General features: G+C 40.4%; 1 protein-coding gene across 1 annotated transcript in view; it reads left to right on the forward strand.

Moving 5' to 3' along the window:
• The window catches only part of LOC140245031 (uncharacterized), a 335,831-nt gene extending 315,434 nt beyond the window's left edge, over window positions 1-20,397 (forward strand). Inside the window, exons 5-8 of the mRNA XM_072324621.1 lie at window positions 11,748-13,504; window positions 14,022-14,270; window positions 16,973-17,186; window positions 18,636-20,397. Coding sequence (XP_072180722.1) covers window positions 11,748-13,504; window positions 14,022-14,270; window positions 16,973-17,186; window positions 18,636-18,904 — 2,489 coding nt within the window. The 3' untranslated portion in view covers window positions 18,905-20,397. The remainder of the gene's footprint in view (window positions 1-11,747; window positions 13,505-14,021; window positions 14,271-16,972; window positions 17,187-18,635) is intronic.
• Window positions 20,398-26,739: the final 6,342 nt, after the last annotated feature.

Here is a 26,739-nt window from a genome sequence, read left to right on the forward strand (position 1 = left end):
ATTGAACTGCACATTACTTGAATATGAGACCATTCTGAAGCTAATAATTTTCACATAACAATAGATATATAATGTACTTTTAAATGAATCCAACAAGGATTGGAACAATCATCCCCCAGCATTCCCACTGATTCCCACTGATAAGTTGATACTAGCCATCCCCTTTAAAAATTCATAACTTTGGAACGGATTGTCCGATTTTCCCCAAACTTTCACTGATGTGTTTTACTAAAACTACTGCAACCACTCAATCCACATATTAAGGTGGACTCTCAAGCTTTTCACTAAAATAGATGACATGGTATGCAAGTGATTTCAGCATTCAATTGAGTATGAGTGACGTTTATCTCCTTAAGTGATTGGAGGTGAGGAATGGGCTATGGTATGAACTATCGAAAGGGCAGGGCATGAGTAGCGCCTTGCGCTAATTAGTTAGGCCCATTAAATTAGGAGTTGTATCATGGTAGAGTGAAAAAAAAAAAAGAAGATAGTGTCCGAGGGGGCAAATCAGCAGATGCCTTTTGTCAGTATCCAATCATTTTCAGGAGTGAAGCGTCACAGCAGTAATTAAGTTTGGCCCTATTAAGAATGAGATGACCATCGAGCAATAACAGATTCTCTCTATGACGGCCATCTGTCTCCTGTTCATCACTCGTTTTGCCCGATTCACACTTTGTGTGCTGGTGCGTGTGGAGGTGTGTCCTAGCTATTGGCTTATTGTTCCGTGTTATTTTAGATAATGGCGTCTCTGTCAAAGTGATATTAAAAATTCTGTGATTTCTCAGTGTGTGAACCACTGTACTAATGAGCATGTAGAACAGAATCTATTAGTAACATTCATCACTCACAATGAAAGCCAAGCAGTATTCTATTAAGGCTTTCTTTTATATATCATAATACTTTAGAGGAATTTGACGTATTAGCAGGATTATAATTAGCATCCCACAATAAGATGAGGCAGACAAATTAATGAAAATGGATGTTTAGCTGGCACCTGGAATCTTATAATATGGCAGTGATCAATACAAAACATGTGTTGGCATTTGATGAGCAGGTCATAGACATGTGCATAGATACCAGAGTTGATTGTGTCATGTTACTATCAAAATATTCCTGAGCAGAAGAAAAAAATTTATGTACTGCTACACTTGTTTGTGGACTGTGGTACAATACAGATGCACATTCAGATTCTCTGGGATTATTTAATATGCAACCTTTTACTTTATAGGATATTTGACTTTAAAAATGCATCAAATGAACAAGTGGAGTCCGTATATCAAGATGGTTTAATGGAGAAGATCAGCTTTAATGTGTGTCATCAGAAGTGCAAGAAACCATCAGTGAATAGATAGTGGCAACTGCATGGCCACTAAAGCCTAAAGTTTGATTACTTTTCAATCGATTCTAATGGACCAGGGCAGCAAGGTGCTTTGACCCAGACCTATTACCATGATATATATGTGTGTGTGTGTGTATGTGTATGTGTGTGTGTGTGTGTGTGTGTGTGTGTGTGTGTGTGTGTGTGTGTGCATGTGTGAAGCAGTGCTCCCTCTGAGTAAGACCTGATGATGTCATCAGAAGGCCTGTTCACACACATCCGAAATTCATGGTTTCTGAAAACCAATTTTTAACAAAGCAATGTGAAAACCTATAATTCTTGTGTGTGAACACAAATTAAAATTGTTAATTCTTACAGTCAATGCAAAAATCAGTCTAGATTGATTTTCTTTTTTTCTTTTTTTCTTTTCTTTTTTTTTTGGGGGGGGGGGGGAACTCTCACGATAATTTGCCCTGTGTGGCATGTGTGAACGGCCCTTGAAGACCATCAATTTTTGTTTTAAAATACCATAATGCAACTGGCCATCAGAAAGTCCACAAACTGGAGTGCCCAGGATCATGCTCTGGTCATTGTTTAGGCATGTGCAGTCTAATGATTCAAAGCGCTTCATTTGCATCAGAATAATTTTTGTGTTTTTGTGTTTTTGGCTGCTTTGTGAACTGTGGCAACTAAAATCAATTATCACATCGTGACAAAAAAAAAATGATGACTTCCGTGTGTGAATGTGGCTGTTGGACCAGGAGGGTGTTTCACAAAGCCGTTCTTAAAGTTAAGAAGGACTTAAGTGCGACTGGTGGTCAGTTCTTGTGTGCTATACTTATCAGAATCTCAATAATTCGGCAGCACAAGAACTGATCACCAGTCACACTTAAGTCCTTCTTAACTTTAAGAACGGCTTTGTGAAACACCCCCCAGGAGTGACACCATTATCTCATATTCAACAGAGAGTTTTAGGAAGCTACATACAGCTAATCTAGGTGGCAAGAAGATATACTTAAAAGGTAATATACATGTACCTGCATTGGGGCCATAAGTTGTGACTCCTGAGTTTGCTTTGACATCAGTTAAAAAAAAATAATAAAAGAAGACAGAAATTAGAAATGATACCAAAGGCATTTATTCCCCTAAGGTCATCACAGAAACTAGAAGGACCATGCCTGTAGTGAACAAGAATTTCTTGAGATAATGTGTGATATAAAATGTGATTTGATTGTGCAGGAAATATTGGCTTAAAATACAAGTTTCCATATTTGATGACAGAGTGAAAAGTTGATATCACTCTGTAATATGTTCTGCTGGTGTTTTGATCAACCCGATCCATGGGTACAAGGATCCCCCACCCCACCCCAGTTTGGCTCCAGAAACTGTTTCCCTACATACCTGGTTGGGCAAATGGAGATAATAAGCTACATTTACACGCAGGAGTTGTTGGTTTTTGCATCTCAATGGGGGGCGGGGGTGAAATATATATATATATATATTATATGTATATTATGTGTATATTTATAAAATGCCTATAGCATAACCTTGGGAACCTTTAATAGTGTGGCGAGTTGCATTATGGGAATACAACTGATACCTCTGAGCTAGTATGGGTTGTTTGTTTCCATGTCTTGAGGGCACAGTATACAAAATCCTACAAATTATTCATCTGTAATCACCTGATAAAATGAAATATATGAATAAATATTCATATTCTGGTGAGATTCACTCTATCAAACAGATGACATAAACAAAGCAATAGCCTCTGCATGTCAGACTCTTCCCTTACCCAGTATGAAGGATCGTATGTGTTATTTCCTTTGAGCATAGAGTGTATCGTCTTCAGTTGCATAATATCTGCTTACTTAAAGGTATTGTTTACCATTGGGAGCAGTGACTTTTAAAAAGTTCGAGTTTTCACATTTGATGCATATGTGTTGGTCAGTTGTATCATAAAACATCCTACCAAGTACCATATAAAGATTTTGCAATATAACCTGAAACATAATGAGATATCAATATTTGTCTCAATAAACCATAACTGTAGATGGTTTGTCCTTGAAACAATTTAACTATTGTTCACAAATTGTATATTTAACAATACTGAACATTGATTATACTGACTAACATTTTTTACGTTGGTTGTTTCTATCCCTAACTCACAATTTAGAACTATTTTGAAGCACTAAAGCTGGTTTTTGCTTCAGCTGCAAGTGGTAAATAATGCCTTTAAAGGACAAGTTCACCTTCATAGACATGTGGGTTGAGAGAATGCAGCAATATTAGTAGAACACAACAGTGAGAGTTGGAGGAAAATCAGACAATGTGTTCAAAAGTTATGAATTTTGTAAGTTTCTGCTCAGTCACGGCTGGATGAGAAGACTACTACAGCTTGTGATGTCACATGTGTACAACTATATAAAGAAAAAGTAAGGAAAATTCAACATATTTCCACTTTTCTCGCATAACAAAAGAATACTCAACTTCTCTCTTTCATAAGGCAGGGGGAATAATATTACCCTTAATAGGAAGTCAGTAACAAGTCGAAGAAATGTGCACTGTATTCAAAAAGGAAAATTTTGTGAAATTCTCTTTTTATTTTCCTTATATTGTTGTACACATGTGCCATCATACACTGTAGTAGTCTTCTCATCCAGCAGTGACTGTGCAGATACTTTAAAGATTCATAACTTTTAAACGGATTGTCTGATTTTCCTCAAACTTTCACTGATGTTTTTCTACTAATATTGTTGCATTCACTCAAACCACATGTATATGAAGGTGGACTTGTCCTTTAATGTAGCCCTGCTCAGTTGCTGAATAGCTACTTCCATTTCAGTAGAGAAATCGAGGAGAAAACTTAAGTTAACATAGGAAAGTCAAACCAAGTGGGCAAAAACCATATGAATCGAGGTGGACCTGTCTTTCTTGAACCATATACACTCATTGTGATGGAATGTGAACCTGAACCACATAGCAAGGCCTGTAAGTCTCTGTCATGGGCTGATGTACTTCTACAATTTGGACAGTTTATCTTGACAAGGGTGCAGCATCTAGAAAATGTGACCAACAATCCTAGAGGAGACATAGATATTTTCACTGTTCATGTTCTTTATTTTTTGGTCCCAGAGAGGGGGAAGTAAATTGACATTTACTGTGATGAAGACAGATTTACACAGCCATGAACTTGCTGGCATGTGGAGGGGATATATGAAGATTTAGAAGTTCGGAGATGGCTGAGGCTGTGGAAGTATTGTTTGTAGTTTCCTGCGAGGTATATGTGTCACCCCCTTTGGTGGTGCTTTCAACGATCAGGCCTATTTGTTTTCCTGCTGAATAATAGATTTGATTTTCAGCACCAATCACTCCCCTCTTTCCTGCACTTCCTGTGGTCTGGAAGAGGTCAGTGTGGAGTTGAAGTATGTCAAGGAAATGTGTTGGTAGCAGGTGCATTTGGGGATTTTATATGTACATTCACGCCATGATAGGGACCCATATATTCTTTGTTTCATTATGTTGGGTTTGTTGAAACATCTTTACTGCTAGGCTGCTCTGGCATATTAGTGCAATACTGAACATTTGTGGTTGTATGTCACTAATACATCATTGCAATAAATTGATGTAGAAGTCAGAGATATAGTCTTCCTCTGTACAGTAGTAGCACTGTTTGATGTCAACATATGCCTAACTGTTACAAATGAGACCCCGCTGATCACACTCCAGTGTCCGTAATGAAGCAGCTTCAGGCTTTGGTTGTTACTTTGTGAGTATTGCCCTAGCGAGTGATGTCACACCATATTAAGCCTGAATATTACGGCAGAGGTTGGATCAACTCACCACATGCTCTATAGAAGCTTCAGCTAGCTGTTTCAAGATTTGAATGTGATCTTTGTTGGTTCCGGCATATTTTGAAGTGGTTCCTTACGGTATCTCACAAAAACTTGAAAGCTGAATCATCACCTCAACCAAAACTGTACCATCCCTTTAAATATAATTCCTTTTTTTTTCCATATTTGTAATTAACAAATAAATCAATTTGGGCAGAAGGTGTATGCGTCATTCTGTCAATTTAGTGTACACCAGGGACATCGAGAAAAAAAAAAATGACAATTTTGTTGAAGCAAATTTATTACACATCATGGAAATTAATGGGTCAAAGTTCTGGCACTTTTGCTTTACATTCTAGGATGCTGCAGAAGACAGGTTGGATGCTGAAAGTCATTTCAGGTCGTCCAGGAGCGTGCTTCTACCTCCAAGCTGTCGGCATGAACTAGGCTTTTGCCGCACTTTGCTCTTTAAATATTTGATGCAGTGCTCTAAATGAAAACTATTATAGAGTGTTCAGCACCAATAATGCATTGAATTAGCCTATAATCCCTTCCGCTTTTATTTTTGCCTCTTGCATCCAAGCGTTTGTGGGAAAGATAGTTGTATCTTACCAGAGAGCTTGGTACAAGAAATATTGTTCCCCCAATAAAAGAAAAAAAAAAAGATTACGAGATAGAATAAAAAGCGGCTGATATTGAGGGTTGAAAGCTCGCTGTCTGGAGCTTTTTGTCGATAAATGAGTTTGAAGTTGTCTCCAGTCATATCTGTATGGCTATTATATTTGATGCGTGCAGACACTGTCCTCAGACACTGTCGTACGTCAGAATTCAAGATTAATTACGACGACAAAGCCTCATTTCAGACTTGTTTGATGGCATTTTATGAGTCTGCCAAGTACTGCACGGATTAATTCGACTTGGAAGTATGCCGGGTTTTTCTCTTGTAGCTCCAATGCACCTCTTTACCAGGCACCCAAAATGCATCATCAGCATGTGTTTCTTGTTAGAATACAAGAATCATTATGATGAGCAAAAACAGAGAAGACCTGGAGGCAAATTATTGATGAAGCTTTGTTGAGAATCTACACTCTTGTAGCTTTCGAACTCTTTGGTATCTCCGGTGCTGTGATAGAATCCTCTATGCAGAGTGGCAGGGCTATGTGAAGCTGAGTTCCATGGTTTTTATTATTATAAGAGCAGAAATGATATGTAGCACCGAATGTCACTTGTGTCTGTATGGCAGATGGCGTTGCCATGAGAACAGCACAGTCCATCCTCTCGGAATTACCTCCTGGTTTCAGCCTTCTGTTGGCAGCACACTGTTTCGTTCACTTCCTACCGGGTGTTCCCTTCCCGCCCCTAACCCCCGCCGGTCTTTTATGGAAGAAGACAAGTCATGTTGTGCCATGATGACTTCTCCTAGCCAGGACTTGGGGGGAAGGGCATTCACCCAAATTGGGGGAACAGAATTCTCATGTCATGATTTGATGTATCGTGCCAAAAGCACTTGGGCTTACTCAATCATACTGCCAATGTTTTCATTGGTGAATGTGAGTTTGTGAGCATTTGTCACACTTGGGTAGGCGCGGAGCTGACGCTGCCCGGTCTAATGAGAATGCTGCAGCTTCGGTCTCCCAGCACAGCCCACCCCCACCAGCCCCCGCCCCCCCCCCCCCTTTCCTCCCCCATCCCTCCCCCATCAAGTAGACTCCATGATAGTGATTCTGACATTAGCAACCCCTCCTCATGCTCTGGGGCAGTATGATTGATTTGTCCATGTTCAGTCATTGGAAAAAATGACACCCGTTGCTAAACACTCTTGATTAATCTCTTTTTCTTTTCTTTTCTTTTTTTGAACAACCTGTTTTAGATTTTTGTTGTAATCATACGGTGCACATGAAATAGGTATCAAATGGTATGATTTACTATCACTTGCACTGTGAAGGCACTTGTCAGCAGGTGTTTGTAGCCTCTGCATGTTATACAAAAGTAAAGCTTGTCTCTTTTTTCACTGAGCTGTCATAATCATGCAGGTACATGTACATATTGGAAGCCTTGCCCCCTCCTCCCCCCCCCCCCCATGCAACATATAAGTGTATGTAGCTATGTATTTGTTGTTGCTGTTGTTGTTAGCTAAGTATTTCTGTTAAAGATACTTCAGGAGATTTTATTCGTAGAAAATGGCAGATTGAAAGTTTACACAGCGGATGTCACCATGCAGTCTATTTGCTATATCCCCACAATAATCTGTGATTGTTAGGCCAAAGGGGAGAGTGTAGGAAGGCTGTAGCATCATTTTGTAAAATGGAAATGTGTGTTTGATACGTGCAAGGGCTAAGAATACAAGATTCTGTATCTTATTAAATGTAGATTAGCAAATAACAGCAACCTTTTGCACAAAAAAACAAAGAGATGGTAAAAACTCCTTACACAGAAAGTACCTACTTTGGAAGATAGAATGAATACTTTCTCATAGACAAAAAGAAACACACTAAGTTTTGAATGTGGTTTGCCCTTTCTGGACTGATACGAACAAGAATGTGTAGGTGTTTAGATGCATACTTTTGTAGAGTTCCCCCAGAACTGTGTAGGAGACTAAAAGAATATAGGAGAAGAAGGGTGTTACCACCTGCCATACAAGGAATATGGGACTTATTTCCTTCTGCTTCTCAATCTGTATCAATATGCTGGGCAGGAATCCTGTTTGTAAATATATTTAAATTGGTACAGCAGAGACAGAAATACAGGCTTGGAGGATCATAGCATGGCAAATCTGTGATGATTTCACAATTGCACAGTTTGTTTCCACTGCACTCGTTCTCCGTTGCCATGGCAGCCGAACAGGAGAGGTAGCTGAAGGTGACATTGACAAAGATAGACAGATGATGGACCGGTGCAGACTGATGTACATACGGCCATGATGTAATGCTAAACTTGGTACTACGCCAAGGACCCCCCTGCACGTGCCCCCAGCACCACCCATCACCTTGGCCATGGATCAGCAAACAAAGGATCAATTAGCTGACGAGGGGTAAAAATGGGAATGGCACATGGCCTGACCTCCAAACACGCAAAAGCCTGCCCGCGGAATGGAGTCCACATAACAATTTGGCCGGAAATTGCTTTCCGACATGAAATATGTACCATGAGTGGTATGTTAAATGATAGAGATCCCCCAGCCTTGGAGGGTTCAAGGTACCACTGCTGATGGATAACATAGTCTGTGGACGGAGTGGATGGCGGACTACATGAGATGTAGCTTTCTGATACTGGAAAGCAAGAAATGTCTGCAGTGAATGTCAAAAATTTGTATTTATTTCCTCAATTTTCCCCTGTGCCATTTTGATCCTCCTTCAGCATCATTATGCCCTTGTCAGCTGAGCTGGTGTTTCATGCATGGAGCCAATGCTTGCAGTACGGTCGTGTATGTCTTAAAGTTTTCAACACAGCGCACTACTGGTAGTTAAGTTTCCAATACCAATATACAACTAGTAATTGTCTTAATAACTTACTGTCGGTTTCACACAACCCTTTTGAGCAGATGAGTTCATTTTTCACATCGATACATGCTCTTTGTTATGGCTGCGAATCGCACAGTATGTTGAGTACATTGGATGAGGTGTGACAGCTCATTAATGTCCAAGTTGAGGGATGTGTCTTTTCTGCTCCAGAGTCTCAAGCAATAGTCAGGATTCTTGGCTTCCATCACTTCAGGATGGAGAGGAGAAGAGGAAGATGGAGTGGAAATGGAGAAAAATAAAAGGGACTGGAAGACAATGAGAGATAAAAGAGAAAGGTCATCTTCTTCCCTCTCGCCCAGCTCTTCATCTTTCTCAGGGTCTGGGCCCGTCTCCCACTGCATTCAGAAGGGTGCCAGGGGGGCGAGAGCTTTGGTATTTTCATTACTGGTCAATCTGCACTCAATATCTGTCCAATCAGCATGTCCGAGAGAAAATGAAGCATAACTGTCAGCCATCATTTATTTAGGAGAGTGTGTGCCTGGGATCCCAAAGACAAATTTAGAAATTTGGCAACGGCGCTGGACTGTGCAGTGGTATACAGTACGCCTGTGACAAATTTTGCACGTGGGGAAATCTTGAGGGGGGTAAATACTCTCAATGAATTTATCTCCCAGAATGAGGTATCAAATCTTAATACAGGGAGGGGAACTGGTAAATTAAGTTTCTTTGACCAATCATTGTTTGCTACATGCATCTTTCATGAATTTCAAATCAGGTTGCACACTGCTGTGTTTCATTTTGTTTTGCTCTGCTTTTTGTTGTATAACTGAAACAGAACAGGATTACCAGCTGATAGTTACTGGTGATGGAATATCCTTTTCTTTTTTATGTGTCTGAAGCGAGATATCGAATCAAGATTTTGAAGTGAGATATCAAATAAAGATTCTTAGTAAGAGACATGCATTAATGATATATGTCAGTCACAGAAAAGTTAGAAATATCAGAAACTTAGGAGCACTTAATTTCTTGATACACTAGGAAAGCATGCATATAAAGTAGGAGAGGGCTTGGAGATTTGGAATAAACCTGGTTGATGTGGCTGCATGTCTCAGTGGACAAAAATGCTATTTACTCAAAATGAAAGGGAATGTAGGGATAACTGTGTACGACATATAGGTTTTCAGTCAATTTCAGAAAGTTAGATTTTCCAATCTTCTTAATTAGTCTTTGTTAGTCATGCATTTGTCATGTGTTTTTGCATACTGCAAGATATAGATTAAAGGGATGATATAGTATTGGTTGAGATGAGGATTGAGCTTTTAACTTTTTGTAAGCTACTAAGAAACTGCCTATGAAACGTTAGGGAGCATACCACTCTAAGAGGAATTCAAAGTTTATTTGATAAAAATCAGTTTTGAAGTGGTTGAGATATCCAAAAACCAATTAAAACAAAGCAATCGTATTAAAGGTTGGGTCTCACCTTTTATTTGGATCGCTTTGTTTTGGATATCTCGGCCATTTCAAAACCAATTTTTATCAAGTAAACTTTGAATTTCTCTTGGAATTATATGTTCTTTCATATTTCATGGGAGGCTTTGCATTATATCAAACAAAACTATTCCCTCCCTTCATATGTTATGATATCATGCAGTGTTTTATGTTGTCATTCAATGCTGCAGCCAGAAAACCATCCATGATTACATGGAGTAAACTCTTCATTTCCCAAACAAAATGACATTGCTTGATTATAAAAACCATAAAACCTTCCATTTTCCTTTAAAACATACTGACTATCAACAACACATATGAGTTGCTTTTCTTTTTGCATCATACACAACTGGATATTAAAGCAATAGTATGACATTAGCCAGCTCTTATACCTTGATATCACACTGCAATTTATCACCTAGTTTACTGCTGGAAACCAGTAGAGGGCAGTCTTGCAAGATGCGTGAAAGCACATGAAATGTGTGATTCTTTCAGAGTAGACAAAACAGTGCTGCGAGTGCACTCAAGCTACCTGGAAGTGTATTACATTGCCTTTTCATAGCAAATGAGGGAGTGTGTGAGAGAGAAAGAAAGAATGAAAGCTCAGAGAAGCATAGCAAAACCTAATCTTGTCATAAATGTATCCAGAGACAGGGCTTGGACAACCCCTGAAGAACTATCACAAAGCTACAAGTTAAATGAATTAACTGTGATCCTACAATATGCGTATGCAAATACGCCGTGTACCAGGGCCAGGGGGTGGCTGAAATACGCAAGTAATTCATTTACTGCGTGTAATAACATTATGTTAAGACAGGTTGTAACTGGCTGAAAGGTGTATGAACTTTGCGCATGCCGTAGAATCCGAGGATCTGGTGTTTTTACCAGGAAGTAACAGGAAGCCATCAAGGTTGAGGGTACTCTACTTCAATGGATTTTATAACAAATGGCAAAAAGAAAGAAAGAAAAGAAAACACATCAAATTTTAAAGAGGCTTTTCCCCTCTTTTTTTTTTCTTTTTTTTCTGGTGGTTATATCGGACTTGTCAACTCTGTGGCAAAGAGTGTCCATTTACTATCAATGTTTGGTAGAGTTAACCAACACCATCTTATATGACCGTTTACAGGTGCTGCTGCAATAGAAATGAATTACATAAAAAAGCCCAGTGGGAAAGGATTTAACCTGTTGAGGACGGTTTGATTTTGCTACAACACACATTTCCCATAGACACTTGCCAAAGTATACTCTGGACTCGTCCTCAACGGGTAAATGTGGTCTTGAAATGAGGCTCAAACATTTACCTTTGTGTGTATGTGTGCGCACGTGTCTGTTTGTTTGTAGCTTCAAGGGTTTGTATTTGTTTTTCTGTCATTTGGATTTCTCTTTAACTAGTTACTATGAATATCAGTAGAAAGAAACCATTTCTTGATAATGGGCAACTTGGATGAATGGATCATCTCTCTTTTTGGTATTCATCTATTCTATCTCTCAATATGTTCAATTTATTCTAAGGAAATTACACACTATCAAATCAATTTTATTGCTTCTTAATGTTATTTTCATATCACCTGAAGTTATGTCTGAACATGTGTTGTCTTCAACAGCTATTGATAACTTAATTGTTGCTGTTTGTCTCATCTTGCATTACAGGCTCCAGGTTAGGCAGACGGTCGAAACGGATGATAGAGAAGATGCACGAGACCATTGCCAAGCAACGCAACCAGGGTGACCTCACAGGGAAGCCAGCCGGTTTCTATAGCAACCACCAGGGCTTGTTTGAGCATGCAGGAAAGTATGGTCCGGGCTCGCTACCGCCGGCAGGTATGAACCATCCTGGAGGGCCCCATGGGCCAATGCTGGGGCACCACATGGCGGGCAGCATGGGTGGCATGCCCATGGGGGGTATGGGGGCCATGTATGGCCACATGGGTGCCATGCCTGGCGGCATGGGGGGCTTTCCCATGGCGGCCATGTTGGGTGGAGACGGACAGGTGAATCCCCAGGTTGTGATGGACCACATGCGCTCGATCTCCACCATCATCAAACAAGAACTTGAGCAGGGGGGCCATGACCCCTACACAGAGGTTTCCACTCCACCGGAGGGCTCGCCGCCGCCCGTTCACAGTCGACGCTCGTCCGTTGGCTGTTCGGACGGGTCAGCCACGATGCAGCAGAACGCCATGCAGTCTCCAACCATCACCAGCTTGTCAACGCCCTTCAGGCCTGGGGAGCAGCGTGGCAACAACAGTGTGGAACTGTATTCAGCCATTAAGTTACCCTCGCCCGGAAGCACTGCCACCCAGAGGCAAGATGGGTCACCCAATGTGTGCGTGCCCAGCAAAGTGGATGAGGAATACCAACCGTGTGCGCGTCCCAACAGCCAACAGTCCGGAGAACCCACTGCCATGGAGGTCGATGAAAGCGCCTATAGCAAGCTGCCAATGTCAACCATATCCAAGATGCTCAGATCGGGTCAACCGGTCATTTTAATACCCAAAGATGTCTCCAGGGAAGAGAAATCACATAAAGACATTGTAATACCACCCAGTCCAACAGTAGTGGTAGTAGAGAATCAAAGAGAGGCAGACTCAGAGATGGCTGACGACCGCGACGATGACGATGAGAAGAGCACAAAATCAGATAGCAGAGATTCACCGTCCTCGTCAAAATACGCGCATCAGATGTCAATGAAGCGGCGAAAATCCTTAGGTGAAGATTTCCCCATCCCACCGGGCAAGCAGATGACCTCATTTCCGTCCATGCAGGGTCCAGGTGGCCAGTTCTTCTTGGGTGGGTCCTTCACCCAGGGTATCCAGGGTATGCCGCCAACATCGTTATTCCCATCACACTCACCTCTCGGCTCTCCGTGGTCACCCATGGCCATTTCTCGACCAAATCTTGCAATCTCCGCGTCGTTCATGCCTGCATCCCCACCTCACATCACCATGACGAATCCCTTCATGGTGCCCAATCCCAAAATTCACGCGACGCCCGTGGATCGGAAAAGCAACCACTCGCCGCTCAATCCCTGCAAGTCCCCGCAGACGCAGTCCCACCCCCGAGTGCGCTCACCTCCCGAACACGACAAGCACGACCACTCTCTACCCTCACCGTCGTTTTCCTCGCCCGCCCGGGGAGCGCGGTCACCATCGTCGCCAAAGGAGGTGAAGCAGGTGAAGAAGGAGCCAGGTGTTCCCGACGAGCCCGAACCCAAGCCCCGCGGCGGCCTGCCAGAGTTCAACATGGACGAACCAATCACGGCCGAGATGAAGGCCAAGCTGCACAAGATCATCCACGATGTCAACAAGGTCTATCACGACACCTGCCACTACACCTTCAGGAGAATCAAGTTCCTCCGTGAGCGCTACTTCCCGCATCTAGGAGAGGACGAGGAGCTGAATGGAAGGGTGAGAACATTAATTTAACATGATGTACGGGCATTGATGGGATCATGATTTCAACCACAAAACTAACTATCAAAATCTGCATGTAATCCTCAGTGATAGGAGTTGATATGCACAACTATTCGGTGAACACCACCAAGTTTTCTATTTGATTTCCTTTTAAGATGAAAATCTAAAAAGGAAATAGAAGGATTTGGAAAGCTCATCACATTAGCTTTTGGCATAGTTGGATTGCCTGTTTGTGCAGACATTGATGTTTATCGTTTTCTTTGAAAGAAGTTTCTTATCATCTAATGTAACATCATATGAAGACTTAACTGATGGACATATTCCATCATGTTTTGTTTGAAGATCAATAGCATTATCCTAAAACAGAACAAATTTAGAAGGAATAAATGGTTGCTAAAAGAAAAAAACTTGGCAAGTTACTTCTTTTAAAGTGCATGGGCACCTAAAGAGCTTCACATTATATCTCAGTGGCTCATAAAATCTACCACATACCTGCTCTTTCTCCCTGCAGTTACACTCCAAGTACGACCATGACTGCAGCAAGTGTGACCCACCCCCAGGTTTCCCCACCTCGCTGACCCCGCCCCGGGAGCTGGACCCGGCCGAGGGCGCCATCGACGGCCAGAGGATGTGGACCTTCTTCTCCAACAAGTTCACCAGCCAGATCACCCGCATCGTCAACTTCAGCAAGATGATCCCAGGCTTCAAGCAGCTGGATCGGGAGGACCAGATCACTCTCATCAAGACTGGGCTCTTTGAGGTAGGGTTGCCTGGGCGGGTAGCAGAGGATAGCAGCTAACTTCACCCTGTGATTCATCCAGGTTTCTCTCCATCTAAAGGCATGATGATGCTCTCAATTCTGAAACTTTGATCCCACCTGCCATGAAATTGAATATGTTTGTAGGTCATATTAGATTTTACATCACATTGATTTGTCAGAAACAAAAAATTTGTACCCCCCCAAGAAAAAAAAAAACCAACAACAACAACAAGAGAGAGTCCTTTTTCTTCCAGTAGCCATAGTGCAGTTTAGATCCCTGCAAATGATTTGCTGGTCTTTCATATTCATATTTTTTGGTTTTTTTTTTTTCATGTGGGGGAGGGGATAAACTACATACTGAAGAGGACTTTTGCAACATGGTTACTGTAAAAGTGGACATTTTTGCAGTGTGGAAATTTTCACACATGTCGCGTGACGTCGAACCAGCGTGAAAATAAAACCATGTAAATAATATTTAATTGAAATGTAATGATATGTTACCTCTTTGATTTTGCGGTATATAAAAGACATGCAAAATTCATTTTTTAGTGCAAGACTAAGCGTGAAAAATAACTCACATGAAAATGTCCACTTTTACAGTACTTCATGAGTTTAAATGCAAAGACCAGGATGCAATGCTATTGATTCTGAGACTCCACATACATGCATGCTCCCCAAGGAGCAATATATTTGGTCTCTGTCACATTGCAGTTGAATGCACGGAGCACCACTCTTATCGGAAGGAAAGTGTTTTGAAGTGATGTATCACTTGCCACTGAATGTACCTACTGCTTTCATTTCATTGCTTCAGTTCTACTATCAATACATTACACACCACATCGAGCATGCTATTGTGTTGCTGGTTGGTTGTGTCAACAACAAAAAAAATGAACAAAAATTGATTGGTTGCATTGAGTGTAATCAGTACTAATCATCTTAATGCTTTGAACAAAGAAGATGTACAGGTGTATGGCTCACTTTGCTGGCGTGAAGGGAAGCATTATGTGCATTTCTTGACAATGATGTGCAAAATAATGTTACCACCACCCTGTCCCCTCCCCCCCCCCCCCCCCCCATCAGCAACACAAAGCAGTGGGTAGTAGACATAATCATGTTTGGTTGCCGTGACAACCCATGCATCCTGCGTGCATTAGCTGTCTTTTGCAGCTGCCTGGTGTACATTCTCCTGTGAAGAATTAATGCTCGAAGCACATCCCTTATTCAACGACACATTTCTTCAACACCTTGCCTGGGAGTTTATCCATGATGCCCTTGTCTGGTAAAACTGTCTAGTGGTTAGCTCCAAGAGGGAAGGGTGGGAAGGGGGGGGGGGGCTCTCTGGTATCAGTCTAGTTGATTTTGATGGTATGGCAGCCACAGAACCATCATTAAAGGGTGTGTACAGTTCTGGTCGAGGTGAGGATTTAGCTTTTAACATTTTGCGAGATATTCAGAAACCACTCTATGAGATGTCAAAGAGCATGCAATTTTAAGGGGTATCAAAAGATTATTTGATGAAAATCAGTTTTGAAATGGCTGAGATATCCAAAAACAAGGTGAAACAAAGAGATCCTGATAAAAGGCGTGGCCTGTCACCTTTTATTATTATCACTCTTTTTTAATATCTCGGCCATTTGAAAACCAATTTTCATCAAATAAACGTTGAATCCTTCTTAAAATTACATACTCTTTCATATTTCATAAGAGGTTTCGCATTAGCTCACTTTAGGAATGTTTAAAACATGAATCCCCACCTCAACCAGATGAGTTGATTTTGCTATAACACACATTTCCCATAGACACCTGCCCCAGTGTACTCGGGACTAGTCTTCAACGGGTTAAAGATGTGTCATGTTGTCTGCATTTTGGCAGACGGGTGTCCAATCTAAGCATCCCTTGTCGTTCTCATTTCCAGTGTCTTAGATTCCGTGCGTAACAGAAATCCATGTGACAATACGAAACATACCCTTGTTTGTCAAGAAAGATTTCTCTCTCTCCATTGTTTGCTTGGACATTGATATCCAGGCTAAAGTTTCATAGAAATTGTGTCTGTAACATGTAGGTAATCAGGTTTTGAGAATTGGGATGTAGGTATAGAAGTGGTCATTTGATAGCGGTATTATGGAGAGAGAGGGGAAAAAAAAAAATTCTGGGTTGGCCCACCATAAAGTATGTAGACCAGAGCCTAGCGTGTTTAATATAAGACGAAACAAGCGACTACAAGTTTGTTCAGCACACTGTTGGGATTTACAAATTAAACAATTCCTGTAATCAGTCATAATTCCTTATGTTATGGCAGCCAGATGTCCTTTAAATGACAGCCCTGTCTGGCAGAAGCATTTTAAGTCTGCTCTTCCATACACCACATTGTAACCTGTTGTCTTTGGTGACACGACATTTGCTCCTGCGACAGTTGCTCCTGTGGTGTTTTCTCCAAGGACTTAGTGTTATGGTTAGGGTTATGATAGAGTTTTTAAGTTTAGTATGATGTGAGAATCAGGATTAGGTTTAGGGTTAGGGTTATGTTTGTGGGTAGAAATTATGCTTGGCTTAGCATGCAGATATTTCATAGGAGCAATGATTGCAGGAGCACATGTCATGGAACCCTTGTCTTCAGTTGATGCCTTAGTGAGACGGTGTTTTGTCGTAATCATTATTTTTAAAACTATTATTGTCCCATTCCCATCAACACCCATCCTCAGGTGCTGACTATACGCTTCTCCACTGTGGTGGACGTGGCCACCAACACGGTGCACTGGTGGACAACGGGGGACACCTTCAGTCTCATCGACGCCCACAAGATGCCCATGGGCAACCTCTTCGACCTCCTCTTCGACTTCGGACAGAGGGTCAACCGCATGATGCTGGACGACAGCGAGTACGCCCTCATGTCGGCTGTGGTCATCATGTCTGCAGGTATGACCCCCAAAGCACGGAGTGTGGAACCAAGAGAGATGAAAGTCATTAGATTTGTGGTCTTTGGGCCATAAGCGCACTAATCCCATGTACTCCAATTTCTTGTCATTACTTGGAACCGCGTCTATTATACATCGCCAAAAAAGGTCCCTGCTATTCAGTTGGTTGATTTTGACACGTGACATGCAGCTAAAAGTACCCTTGCACGCTGGGGCTGTTGAGCCGTTAACTTTTTGTCAAACAATTTTGGATATTGCACGGCCGACCTCACCAATTTACTTTGGCTCCCATGTTAGGATCATGATAAACTTGTAGTTTTTATACCATTGCATACCTCTGACGTCACAATATACATACCTTTGCTGAGGGCACTCAATCAGACACAAGTGTGCATTCAGTCACTCAGTCTCCACTTCAAATGAGAACTTTTGGGTACGATTGACTGGACTGCTCTGTGCCACTATACAATGTACAACCATTCGCCTTTCATGAAAAAATAGCTGCCACTTCTGCACTAAATTCAGAAATCAGTGTGGACCACATCTGTTGACGTTAGAGGTTTTGTATAGAACTATCGCTTTTTGCTCCGACATGTGCACATATGCATAAGAAATGTGTTTAATAAATGCTGTAATAACGTGATTTCAGTAAGGTAATGATGAAAATATGAAATATTCGCCAAAAAGTTACCCCCAGAAGTACTACAGTCTCATAGCATACCCTATCATGGTTTCTGTGTAGTTTTTCATAAACCATTATTGATAAACAACAAATTGGGCCATAGCGATATCCACTGATCTTCCACACTAGACTGAATCACATGCAGCTTGTTGGAAAATATGATTGCCAGGACACGATCTATCATCATGTAACATTCCACCTACCCTTTACTGAATGGGGGGGTTCAGAAATAAAAGTTGTATGCATATGATTGAAATTATTTTTCTTGTTTGATCTCAAAATACTCCACAACAACTGACTATCCTAGCAAGTCAAATAAGTTTCTAGGTAGACCTTTTCAATGTACTGCAAGCAAATTTTAAATGGTGGAAGATGAATTTTGAGTTGTATGTTCTATTAAAAGTTGTATGCATATGATTGAAATTATTTTTCTTGTTTGATCTCAAAATACTCCACAACAACTGACTATCCTAGCAAGTCAAACAAGTTTCTAGGTAGACCTTTTCAATGTACTGCAAGCAAATTTTAAATGGTGGAAGATGAATTTTGAGTTGTATGTTCTATTAAAAGTTGTATGCATATGATTGAAATTATTTTTCTTGTTTGATCTCAAAATACTCCACAACAACTGACTATCCTAGCAAGTCAAACAAGTTTCTAAGTAGACCTTTTCAATGTACTGCAAGCAAATGACAGAGGTCATTCGTTTCTCTTTATCCCCTTTGCCTCCACCTCCTCCTTCTGGCTGTGGTCCTGTCGCCCTCAAAGATCGTCCCGGCCTGAAGAACCGCAAGCTGATCAAGGAGGTACAGCTGGACCTGCTCAAGGCGCTGCAGCTTGAGATCAGCGACAACCATCCCGAGGACGACCAGCTCTTTGCCCGCCTGCTCACCACCATTCCCAAGCTGCGTGAAATCAGCCCAGAGCACACGCGCCGCCTCATGGACCTCAAGATCCAGCAGCCCGGGGTCAGCTTCCCACCTCTCCACGCGGAGATCTTTGACCTGGACAAGGAGGAAAACACGGACACTAGCTAGCCAGCATGGTGATGCTACCTTCCCACCAAGAACAGAACATTTTGCGACTCTGTTTTTTCCTTCTTTTTATTTCTTTTCTTTTTTTTAAACAAATCTATAGTCCTCTTCTCGTGGCTGTTTTTTTATTTCCAGGGAGTCATTTTGAAAGCTTGTTGTAGAAATGTTAGGTGAAAGAGATGTACGCAGCCATTTGTAGTGAGCTGGAGATGCAAGCGACATTTGTGTAACAATACTCTTTTGAGAAAACTGCAACGGCTTTTTGCAGGGTAAACAGGGTCATCTTCGTGCCCGTCCATCTCCAGCCAGATTTCTACTCCGCGGATGAGTGACCAGAGAATGAGGAGAAAGTTTGCAAACTGTTTGCGGGTCAATGTGTCCAGATTTTGGAACTCGCGCAGTGGGCAATTAAAGTCATAATTTTTTTTTTTTTTTTTTTAAGGTAGTATGACCGCTTTAGCAGCATTATGGCAACGCATGTCAGCAAGTGTGAGATCAGAAGTTTTCCCTTCTATATCATTTTTGTAAATGGTCCTTAGACTGGTCCCAAGTGAATGGGAAGCTTAAAGTACAAAACACTCCAAGAGGTTTTGATCAGTGAAAATAGATCAAAATAACAACTGGGAATTTACGTGAAAGGACAAGACTCAAACTTTCCTTAAACCAAGGCTGAGATAGCTGTCGATGTTAATGAAAATCAGATTTCAGTCGACCCTGCCAAAGTATCCTCTCTGGCGAAGCAACTTTACAGGGACTTAAGAATTTTCAAACAAGGCATTAAGCTTACCACCTCATGCTCCTGCTGATAAGAAATATATCTCTCACTGTTGTTTTTAATAGTGAAGAGTGTGTTGACCAAGAGAGAAAGAACAGGATTTCGCAAGCATTGTGGCAGACAAAATGAAATAGCATTCTGAAATGATCATGCCATAGTGCATAGGTGTGTGAAATCTGTGAATTAAATCTCAGTAATAGAGGTGACCTGTGCAGATTGGCTGACAAAGTTTATATATATACCCCAATACTCCCTGTATCTTGAGAATGAACCCTTTATTTTCATACAATGCTAGATGTAGTGGCAAGAAAATATTAGATGTATGTCATAAACATGTAGATCTCTTCACCCATTTTTACTCTAATTTGTACGGGTTTCTCCCCAAAAATTTTCTGAAAAAAAAAGGCTGATTGTATCATATTAAATGTTGCAAGGACATTTTGATTTCTTTGTGTTTGTTCTAACATGAAGCTGATGATTGGCTGCTTACTGTGATCAGAACGAGGAAAGACTAATCCAAATGTGTGTGAAAATAACATGCTTTTATGTGCGTAGATGGATTTTTTTTTCTCAAGAGGAAACCAGGGTCTTTTTTGTGGTACGAAAATGAGATGTTAAAAAGGAGAAGAAAAAAAAAAGCCTTACGAGTTATGTCTTCGTGATGGTATGCGTTGCAACTGGCTTTATACAGAAATGCATTTCTAAAAAAACAAACAAACAAACAAAAAAACTGGCACTGGTGGTGACCAATCAAAACTCAAATGTCATGATTAAGGTTTCCGAGGTCGTCTAATTGCACAAAAAATTCTTTTGGCTGCTAAGTGGAATATACGTGGGTCATATTCCTGGGCAGAATTGTACGTGCATGCAGCTCAAGTTTTGTGACTGTTTGACCAGTTTCTTACAAATCTCTCTCTCTAAAAAAAAAAAAAAATGAGCAGCGCTTCTAAATGATGAGACTTTATTTCAGTGATCAGAAGCTGACATAATATGTAGGCCTAAAAGTGCGCGAGGCGGCACACGACAATTTTGTGAAAGCCGACATTCTGGATTCCTTGATGGCGTAAAGGAGAGTACAACTCAGTCCCTTCACCCATTTTGCCAACATACAATCTTTGGAGCTTAAGTAGAGATGCGCAGCTCACTATTGCAGAGTATGTATGCAAGATTCCCCTACGAGGAATTGGCAATTCTAAAGAATTATTATCATTATCTTTTTATTTTTATTTTTTTAGCAGCGTTCATACAATCAACTCTTTACAGCATCTCACCCATGATTAGTCACCTTGTTATGGAAATGTATTTCTATCTCCGGTTTGAAACTGGAGTATAATGAATCAAGGATTTTGAACATTAAAAGGAAAGAAGGTGAACATTTTAGTATATTTATATATTTATATATACCACAGAGATATTTCGCATATACTGCCACTTCTGAAATCAGACCACTTTCCACTAACATGGAGAAATTGTGAGATTAAGAGAGAGAGAGAGGAAAAAAACTCAAAAAACTTAATATTCTGTTTGCCACTGATACTTTATACTGGATTGAACACACAGAGTGCCAATTAGGCTAGCTACGCCAGCATCAACTGAAATATGAATTGTATGTAGCTTAATTTGTAGTATGTGGGATTCCTTTATTTTGTTTTTCTTTGTTAGTTTGTGACTACCACTTGGCTCAAGAGCCTGTCTGATGCAAATACGTGTTTAAAGGAAAATAATTGAAATAAAAGCTGTTGAAAGTTTATCAGCGTAACTGTGTTCGTAAAAACCACAAACTAGTTTAACTAGATAACACTTTGTAACTTGGTGTTGTAAAAAAAAGAAGAAAAGAAACAGAAAAATTGAAATACTATGTTAAAAGTAGCTAAGCTAATGAATGCTTCCCTTGTAAGATGCAAAGCAGACAGTAATACAAATTATTTCCTACGTTTATCAACTGAGATGCTTGAGTTGCGTGATGACATGTGATTAGTGTATTTCTCTGAAAAGGTGTGTAACATGCATCTGGCCAGGATGCATGTGAGACTTTGAAGAAGCAACCTGTGTAGTCCTTCAGTGTCTGTGTGCGAGTCACAATGGGATGTTCACGTTAAAAACGCTGCGCACAAGTGTGGGAAACCGTGAACCTTTTGGTAGCCAAGCTAATACCAGAAGCCGTTCTAAAACACTGTGGTCGGTTGACTTTCGTGTGTAGTCTGTCTTGAAATTGTTATACAAGTGTCGTAGATACAAGAAGTGTTTGTGGCATGGAATTCCCTCGTCTTTACTTTCAATATAAAACTTCAGATGCCAAATGTCATGAAAGGAGGGATACAACAGCACGCTTTTTTTTTTTTTTTTTCGGGGGGGGGGGGGGGAGGTGGGGGTGGTGTAAACTTATTGTTGGGGTGGGATGGGTTATATTGTACAATTCCCCTTGAGAATTTCTTGTTTTATGCAGTCCATGTTGCGTGAAGTTATACTTTTTGCTTATTGTTATCAGCCCCACCCAGCATTATGTAGGGGGCAAGGGGGAAGCTAAGGAGGCATTGTTGCAACTCATCGTGAGTGTTTAGGAGAAATAACACTGGCATGTCCACCAGACTGCTAACCGTGTTTCCACATTTTTGCAACAAAAGTCTTGTGGTCCAATTGATCCTCCATCTTGCATACTGCTATTCTTGGATCAATCATTTGATGCAGCCAGAATCCAATTTACAGTGCTCTTCAGTCACATACTTTGTGCTAAAAACACCTGTTTGTAAATGCAATGCTTACTTCTTTTGAGCTACGCACCTCTGTCCCACACCCAAGTGCTGATACGAGTTTGATGCTTGATGATTTTTTTTTTTTCTTGCTGTATCGCCAGCAAGGTCTTGTCTACATCGCTTTGAATTCCTCACCCGTTTCTCTTCTCATCTCCACCCAAAAATGGACTGCATTCTTGTTAGCTGCTCATCATATGCAATAAGGGCTGGTGATTTTGTGAACGTGTGAGCGTTTGCTACGCCTTGATACGTGTACGTGTCGTCGGTTGTTCGTCAGAGCACAAATTTTATCGACATACTGCCACAGTTCTCAGAATCAGAAGTAGAACATGCCATGGCTGTCGCCTTGGCTGCTATCTGACAGTAGATGGCGCTGTATCGCCTCTGTTCCCAGACATTTACTTTGTAGTCCTTTGGTCTGACAAACAATTTGAGTTGAGATGTAGTATGCTACTTATTTCCTAGCCTTTTGTACACAAGGAACATGAGAGGTAGTTTTTTCACTTCATTGCCAAGTTCAGTGATGAGAGATCTTCCTCATTTTACCATTTTCATTACTGAAGTGTTTCTTGGTAGATTTTATCTGGGCTATAAAAACTGTTTACTTGAGGGGGGGGGGATGGGTTCATCATCTTATAGGTGATTATAGCATTGAAATGCGGACCTGGATTTGCTTCTTCCTTAGAAGGATTTTTCAAGAGATGGAAAGAAATTGTTGCAGTTGATGTCTTGAGTTACATGTCGCTCAGCGTGTGGCCTGGGCAGAAGGAAGCAAGTTTGTTTAGGGTTTATCAATTGTTGTTCAGTCATGTGGTGGAGAACGGAGAACTCTGCCACGTGGGATCACACCAAATTTACATACTGCCACTATCTCTCCCTCCTCTTAAGTGTATATTGCCTATGCGCTCAAAGAAAAATAAATGCAATATGTTTGAAATTTAAAAGAAATCAGTAAGTAATGCATCTCATTTGAAGAGGATAAGAATTAATGAAGCCACCGTGGAATCATGGGATTGATTGCGCTGATGCCAAGCTGTTCATTGTTTGTGTATTTTAAAAAGGAAAAAACAAACAAACAACTCAATTCTAACTGTGCACCTTTGGTCACTGGCAGCCAATGTATATTATGTATCTGAAATATACTCTCAGGCATTTTCACAGTTTAGTGTATAGTGGATGTAGAATTGGAAACAGTGTGATAAGAAAAAGAAAATGAATAAATTCTTTGTGATCTGTATGTATATATGAATATCACAACATTTTGCCACCTGTTTGTGACTCTAGGATAATACTACCGGTCAATGTGTGTTACTTGTATAATCTTGGGGAAAATAATCTTTTTTTTTTCTTTTTTCTTTTTGTACAGCAAAAAGTTTATGTCAAAATGCATAATGAAAGAGGGGGAGGCTGGTGTGTGAGACATTTTCTCAGTGTACTAATGACATGTTTCTTTGCACTTGACCAGCATGAACCTTCTTGCCATTGTGCAAGAGTTGTGAATAGTGTAGCTGTACAGATCGCCCTCGCTTGTCCACTTGTAGTCAGTTGGGTGGTCACTGTATATTTGGTCGCTTTATTCTGCCATCAATGTAAGAATCAACCTGTATTTTTGCATCTTCTGCCTATTGTATGATGTCATCATATGTGTATACTGCCAGACACTATGAGGAGAATGAGAGAAGCATTACAAAAAACAACAAAAAACAGTGTAAATTTACTGATATCACGATAGAAATGAATAAGAGGATGAGAAGTTAATCAATGCGTTTACCTCAGTCATGTATAGAATTTTAAAAATGTAAAGGCAATTTGAATATGAGCCCTGTGTTCCAAAGCAAAATGTTTTGTAATGTTTGCTGATCGTCTGATGAACTTTACATATTAGGACTATGGTGAATGCTAGAGAACATTTTGCTTGTGGTAAGTGGAGATGTGTGTATTATTTCATTGTTCATGTTCACATTTGGTATACAGTGATTTGTGTCGTGTTCACCACATCCTTGGGATTGCATTTGAATATTAAGAAAAGAAATGAAAATGAAACTAATTTTGACTAAACAGCTGAAATTGTACGACTTAAAAGACGTATTACAAAACATGTAAACTGTGAAATGTATTTTCCTATGCATGAATTTAGTGCATATTAATGTCTGCAGTTTGTTTAGATTTTTGTGTACCCTGGGTTGTGAGTAATCTTGATTTCTGTTTCTTTATGTTATATATCAGAGAGACGTTTTTGTTGCCATTGGTTTCATCTTGATACATCTCTAGGTTTGTAAGAGAGATTCCCCTTTGCTGTTGTCTTTTTTGTAAATACTCATAAAACTTTGAATCTCTATTTTAAGTCTGTGATGAAATCAGTGGTTTCTGAAATAATTGTGTTAAAAATTGCGATTGTGTTGTGTGTTGGCATATTTTCTCTTGTCACAAAAAAGTGAAATATTACATGCAAATGCAACAAGCATATTTTTTGTCTGTATGTAGTTATGTGAAATGGAAAAGGAAGACTCCTTTGTAATGTCGTTGTATTTGATTTTCCATTGACTAAGCAAAGTTGATGATAACTCCATGCTAAGGGTATTTACTGTCCTTTAAATGTCTTAACGTCCAGCCTGTATAAGTAATGAATGGCCTGCGCCTTGTGACCAGTAGATTTATGAGAACATTGTTCAATCTAGCCGTTTCACCTGGAAAGGCTAAAGGAGGTGGAGGGGTCCTGGACTGCCATTCATATCACTCCAACAAAACTAAACCTTGTACGTTTTCTCCACTCCAGCAAGCGCATGATGCAATGTTTGTTTGTAGTGGACATTTGAATCTATACAAATGACCAGCAGAAGAGAAATACTAGCGTCCTGTACCTTCGTTGCACCAGCAGCGTGCTATGTGGAGCAAATTGCATTTTCATCTGTAGTCGAGCACTGATCTCAAAATTTTGAGCAATAGTCATTCAAAACTGGGCACATGCAAGCAAAAGCACTCATTCAATATCTCTTCCCTTGAAAGAAATGTTTAATGGAAGAAGGCCTCACATAGCAGCCTACACAAGTTGAACCACAGTACCATCCATGTGTCCCTGTGCGGTGATGAAGCACCGAAGCTGTTGTCAACTGCTGCACTTTGCATAAAGTTTTGAAATGGATGCTGGCGTCTTCTTTCATACCAGGCAATCTCTGAAGAGCCGAACATCAAACTATTGCCAACCCCTCCCATCCTGTGGATAAGTGTCTTTTCCAGAAATCAATTAATGGCAAAATATTGTTGAAATTAGTAAGAATTTGAAGTGTGTAAAGTATTCCTCTGTAATGCAATTTATTTATATTCAAGTGAGTCAATGAAATGACATAGTAACGTCAGAGGAGACAATTAAAAATAATGCATCTAGAGAATATTTTCGATACAGTTGTAAACAAGCGCATGTAATGTCGACAATCAACCACAATGCTGTGATATATGTGGCAGTGCGCCCTCTGTCTGTGGAGACTCGCCAGGATGTTGGGAGATGATACTGAATTCCACGCTTCTGAGAGAGAACCATTCTTGAGTTTGAGCTTAATGGGAAAAAAAGTGGATACCAAGTGGATGGACACCAACAAGGGTTGGGTGTGGCTGACCCGTGGGTGTGGTCAACCCATGGGTGTGGTCAACCCATGGGTGTAATATCAGGAGGTGAAAAGTAATTTACTGTGAATGTTGTACCAGAATCGTCTGTCTATCTTCTTGGTGATACCCCCTTCTGTTGCATCAGTGCAAGAAAAAAAAAATCTTGAGTCATGTTGTACTTGGAAAGTCCAATTTTCATTAAAGAGTGATGATATTAAGCTCACAGATTGGTCTGACTCTTTGATTCTTTGACCTGGGCCCTGTTTTATGAAGAGTTAAAATCGATTATATAGTTGATTTCAACTGTAAGTCTATGGCAGCCTGTGTGGTAAGGAAATTTATAATCAATTTTATCTTTTGATAAAAGGGGGACCCAGATGAGTAGAGGAAAGACTCTATGCCTGGTGTATGTTCTGCATGTATGCTGTGCACAAAAATTATTCCCAAGCAGCAAAACTTTGGTTGAAAACAGTCTTCGAATGCAATTAATTTATATGGTTTGTTTTGAGTGTTTTTGTTTGTTTGTTTTTTGTTTTTTGTATAATGGTGTATGTGTGTGTATGTGTGTGTTTGTGTCTTTGTCATGCCCTTGTGTTTGTCCAGTTAATCAAATCTAGTTCAGTTTATCATTTCCGAGAAAACATGAGCAAAACTTATTTCATTTTTTGTTACACAGAGAGTAAAATAAAATTTAAAGGACACTTATT

This window comes from Diadema setosum, chromosome 22, assembly GCF_964275005.1.
Source record: "Diadema setosum chromosome 22, eeDiaSeto1, whole genome shotgun sequence".
Taxonomy (NCBI): Eukaryota; Metazoa; Echinodermata; class Echinoidea; order Diadematoida; family Diadematidae; genus Diadema; species Diadema setosum.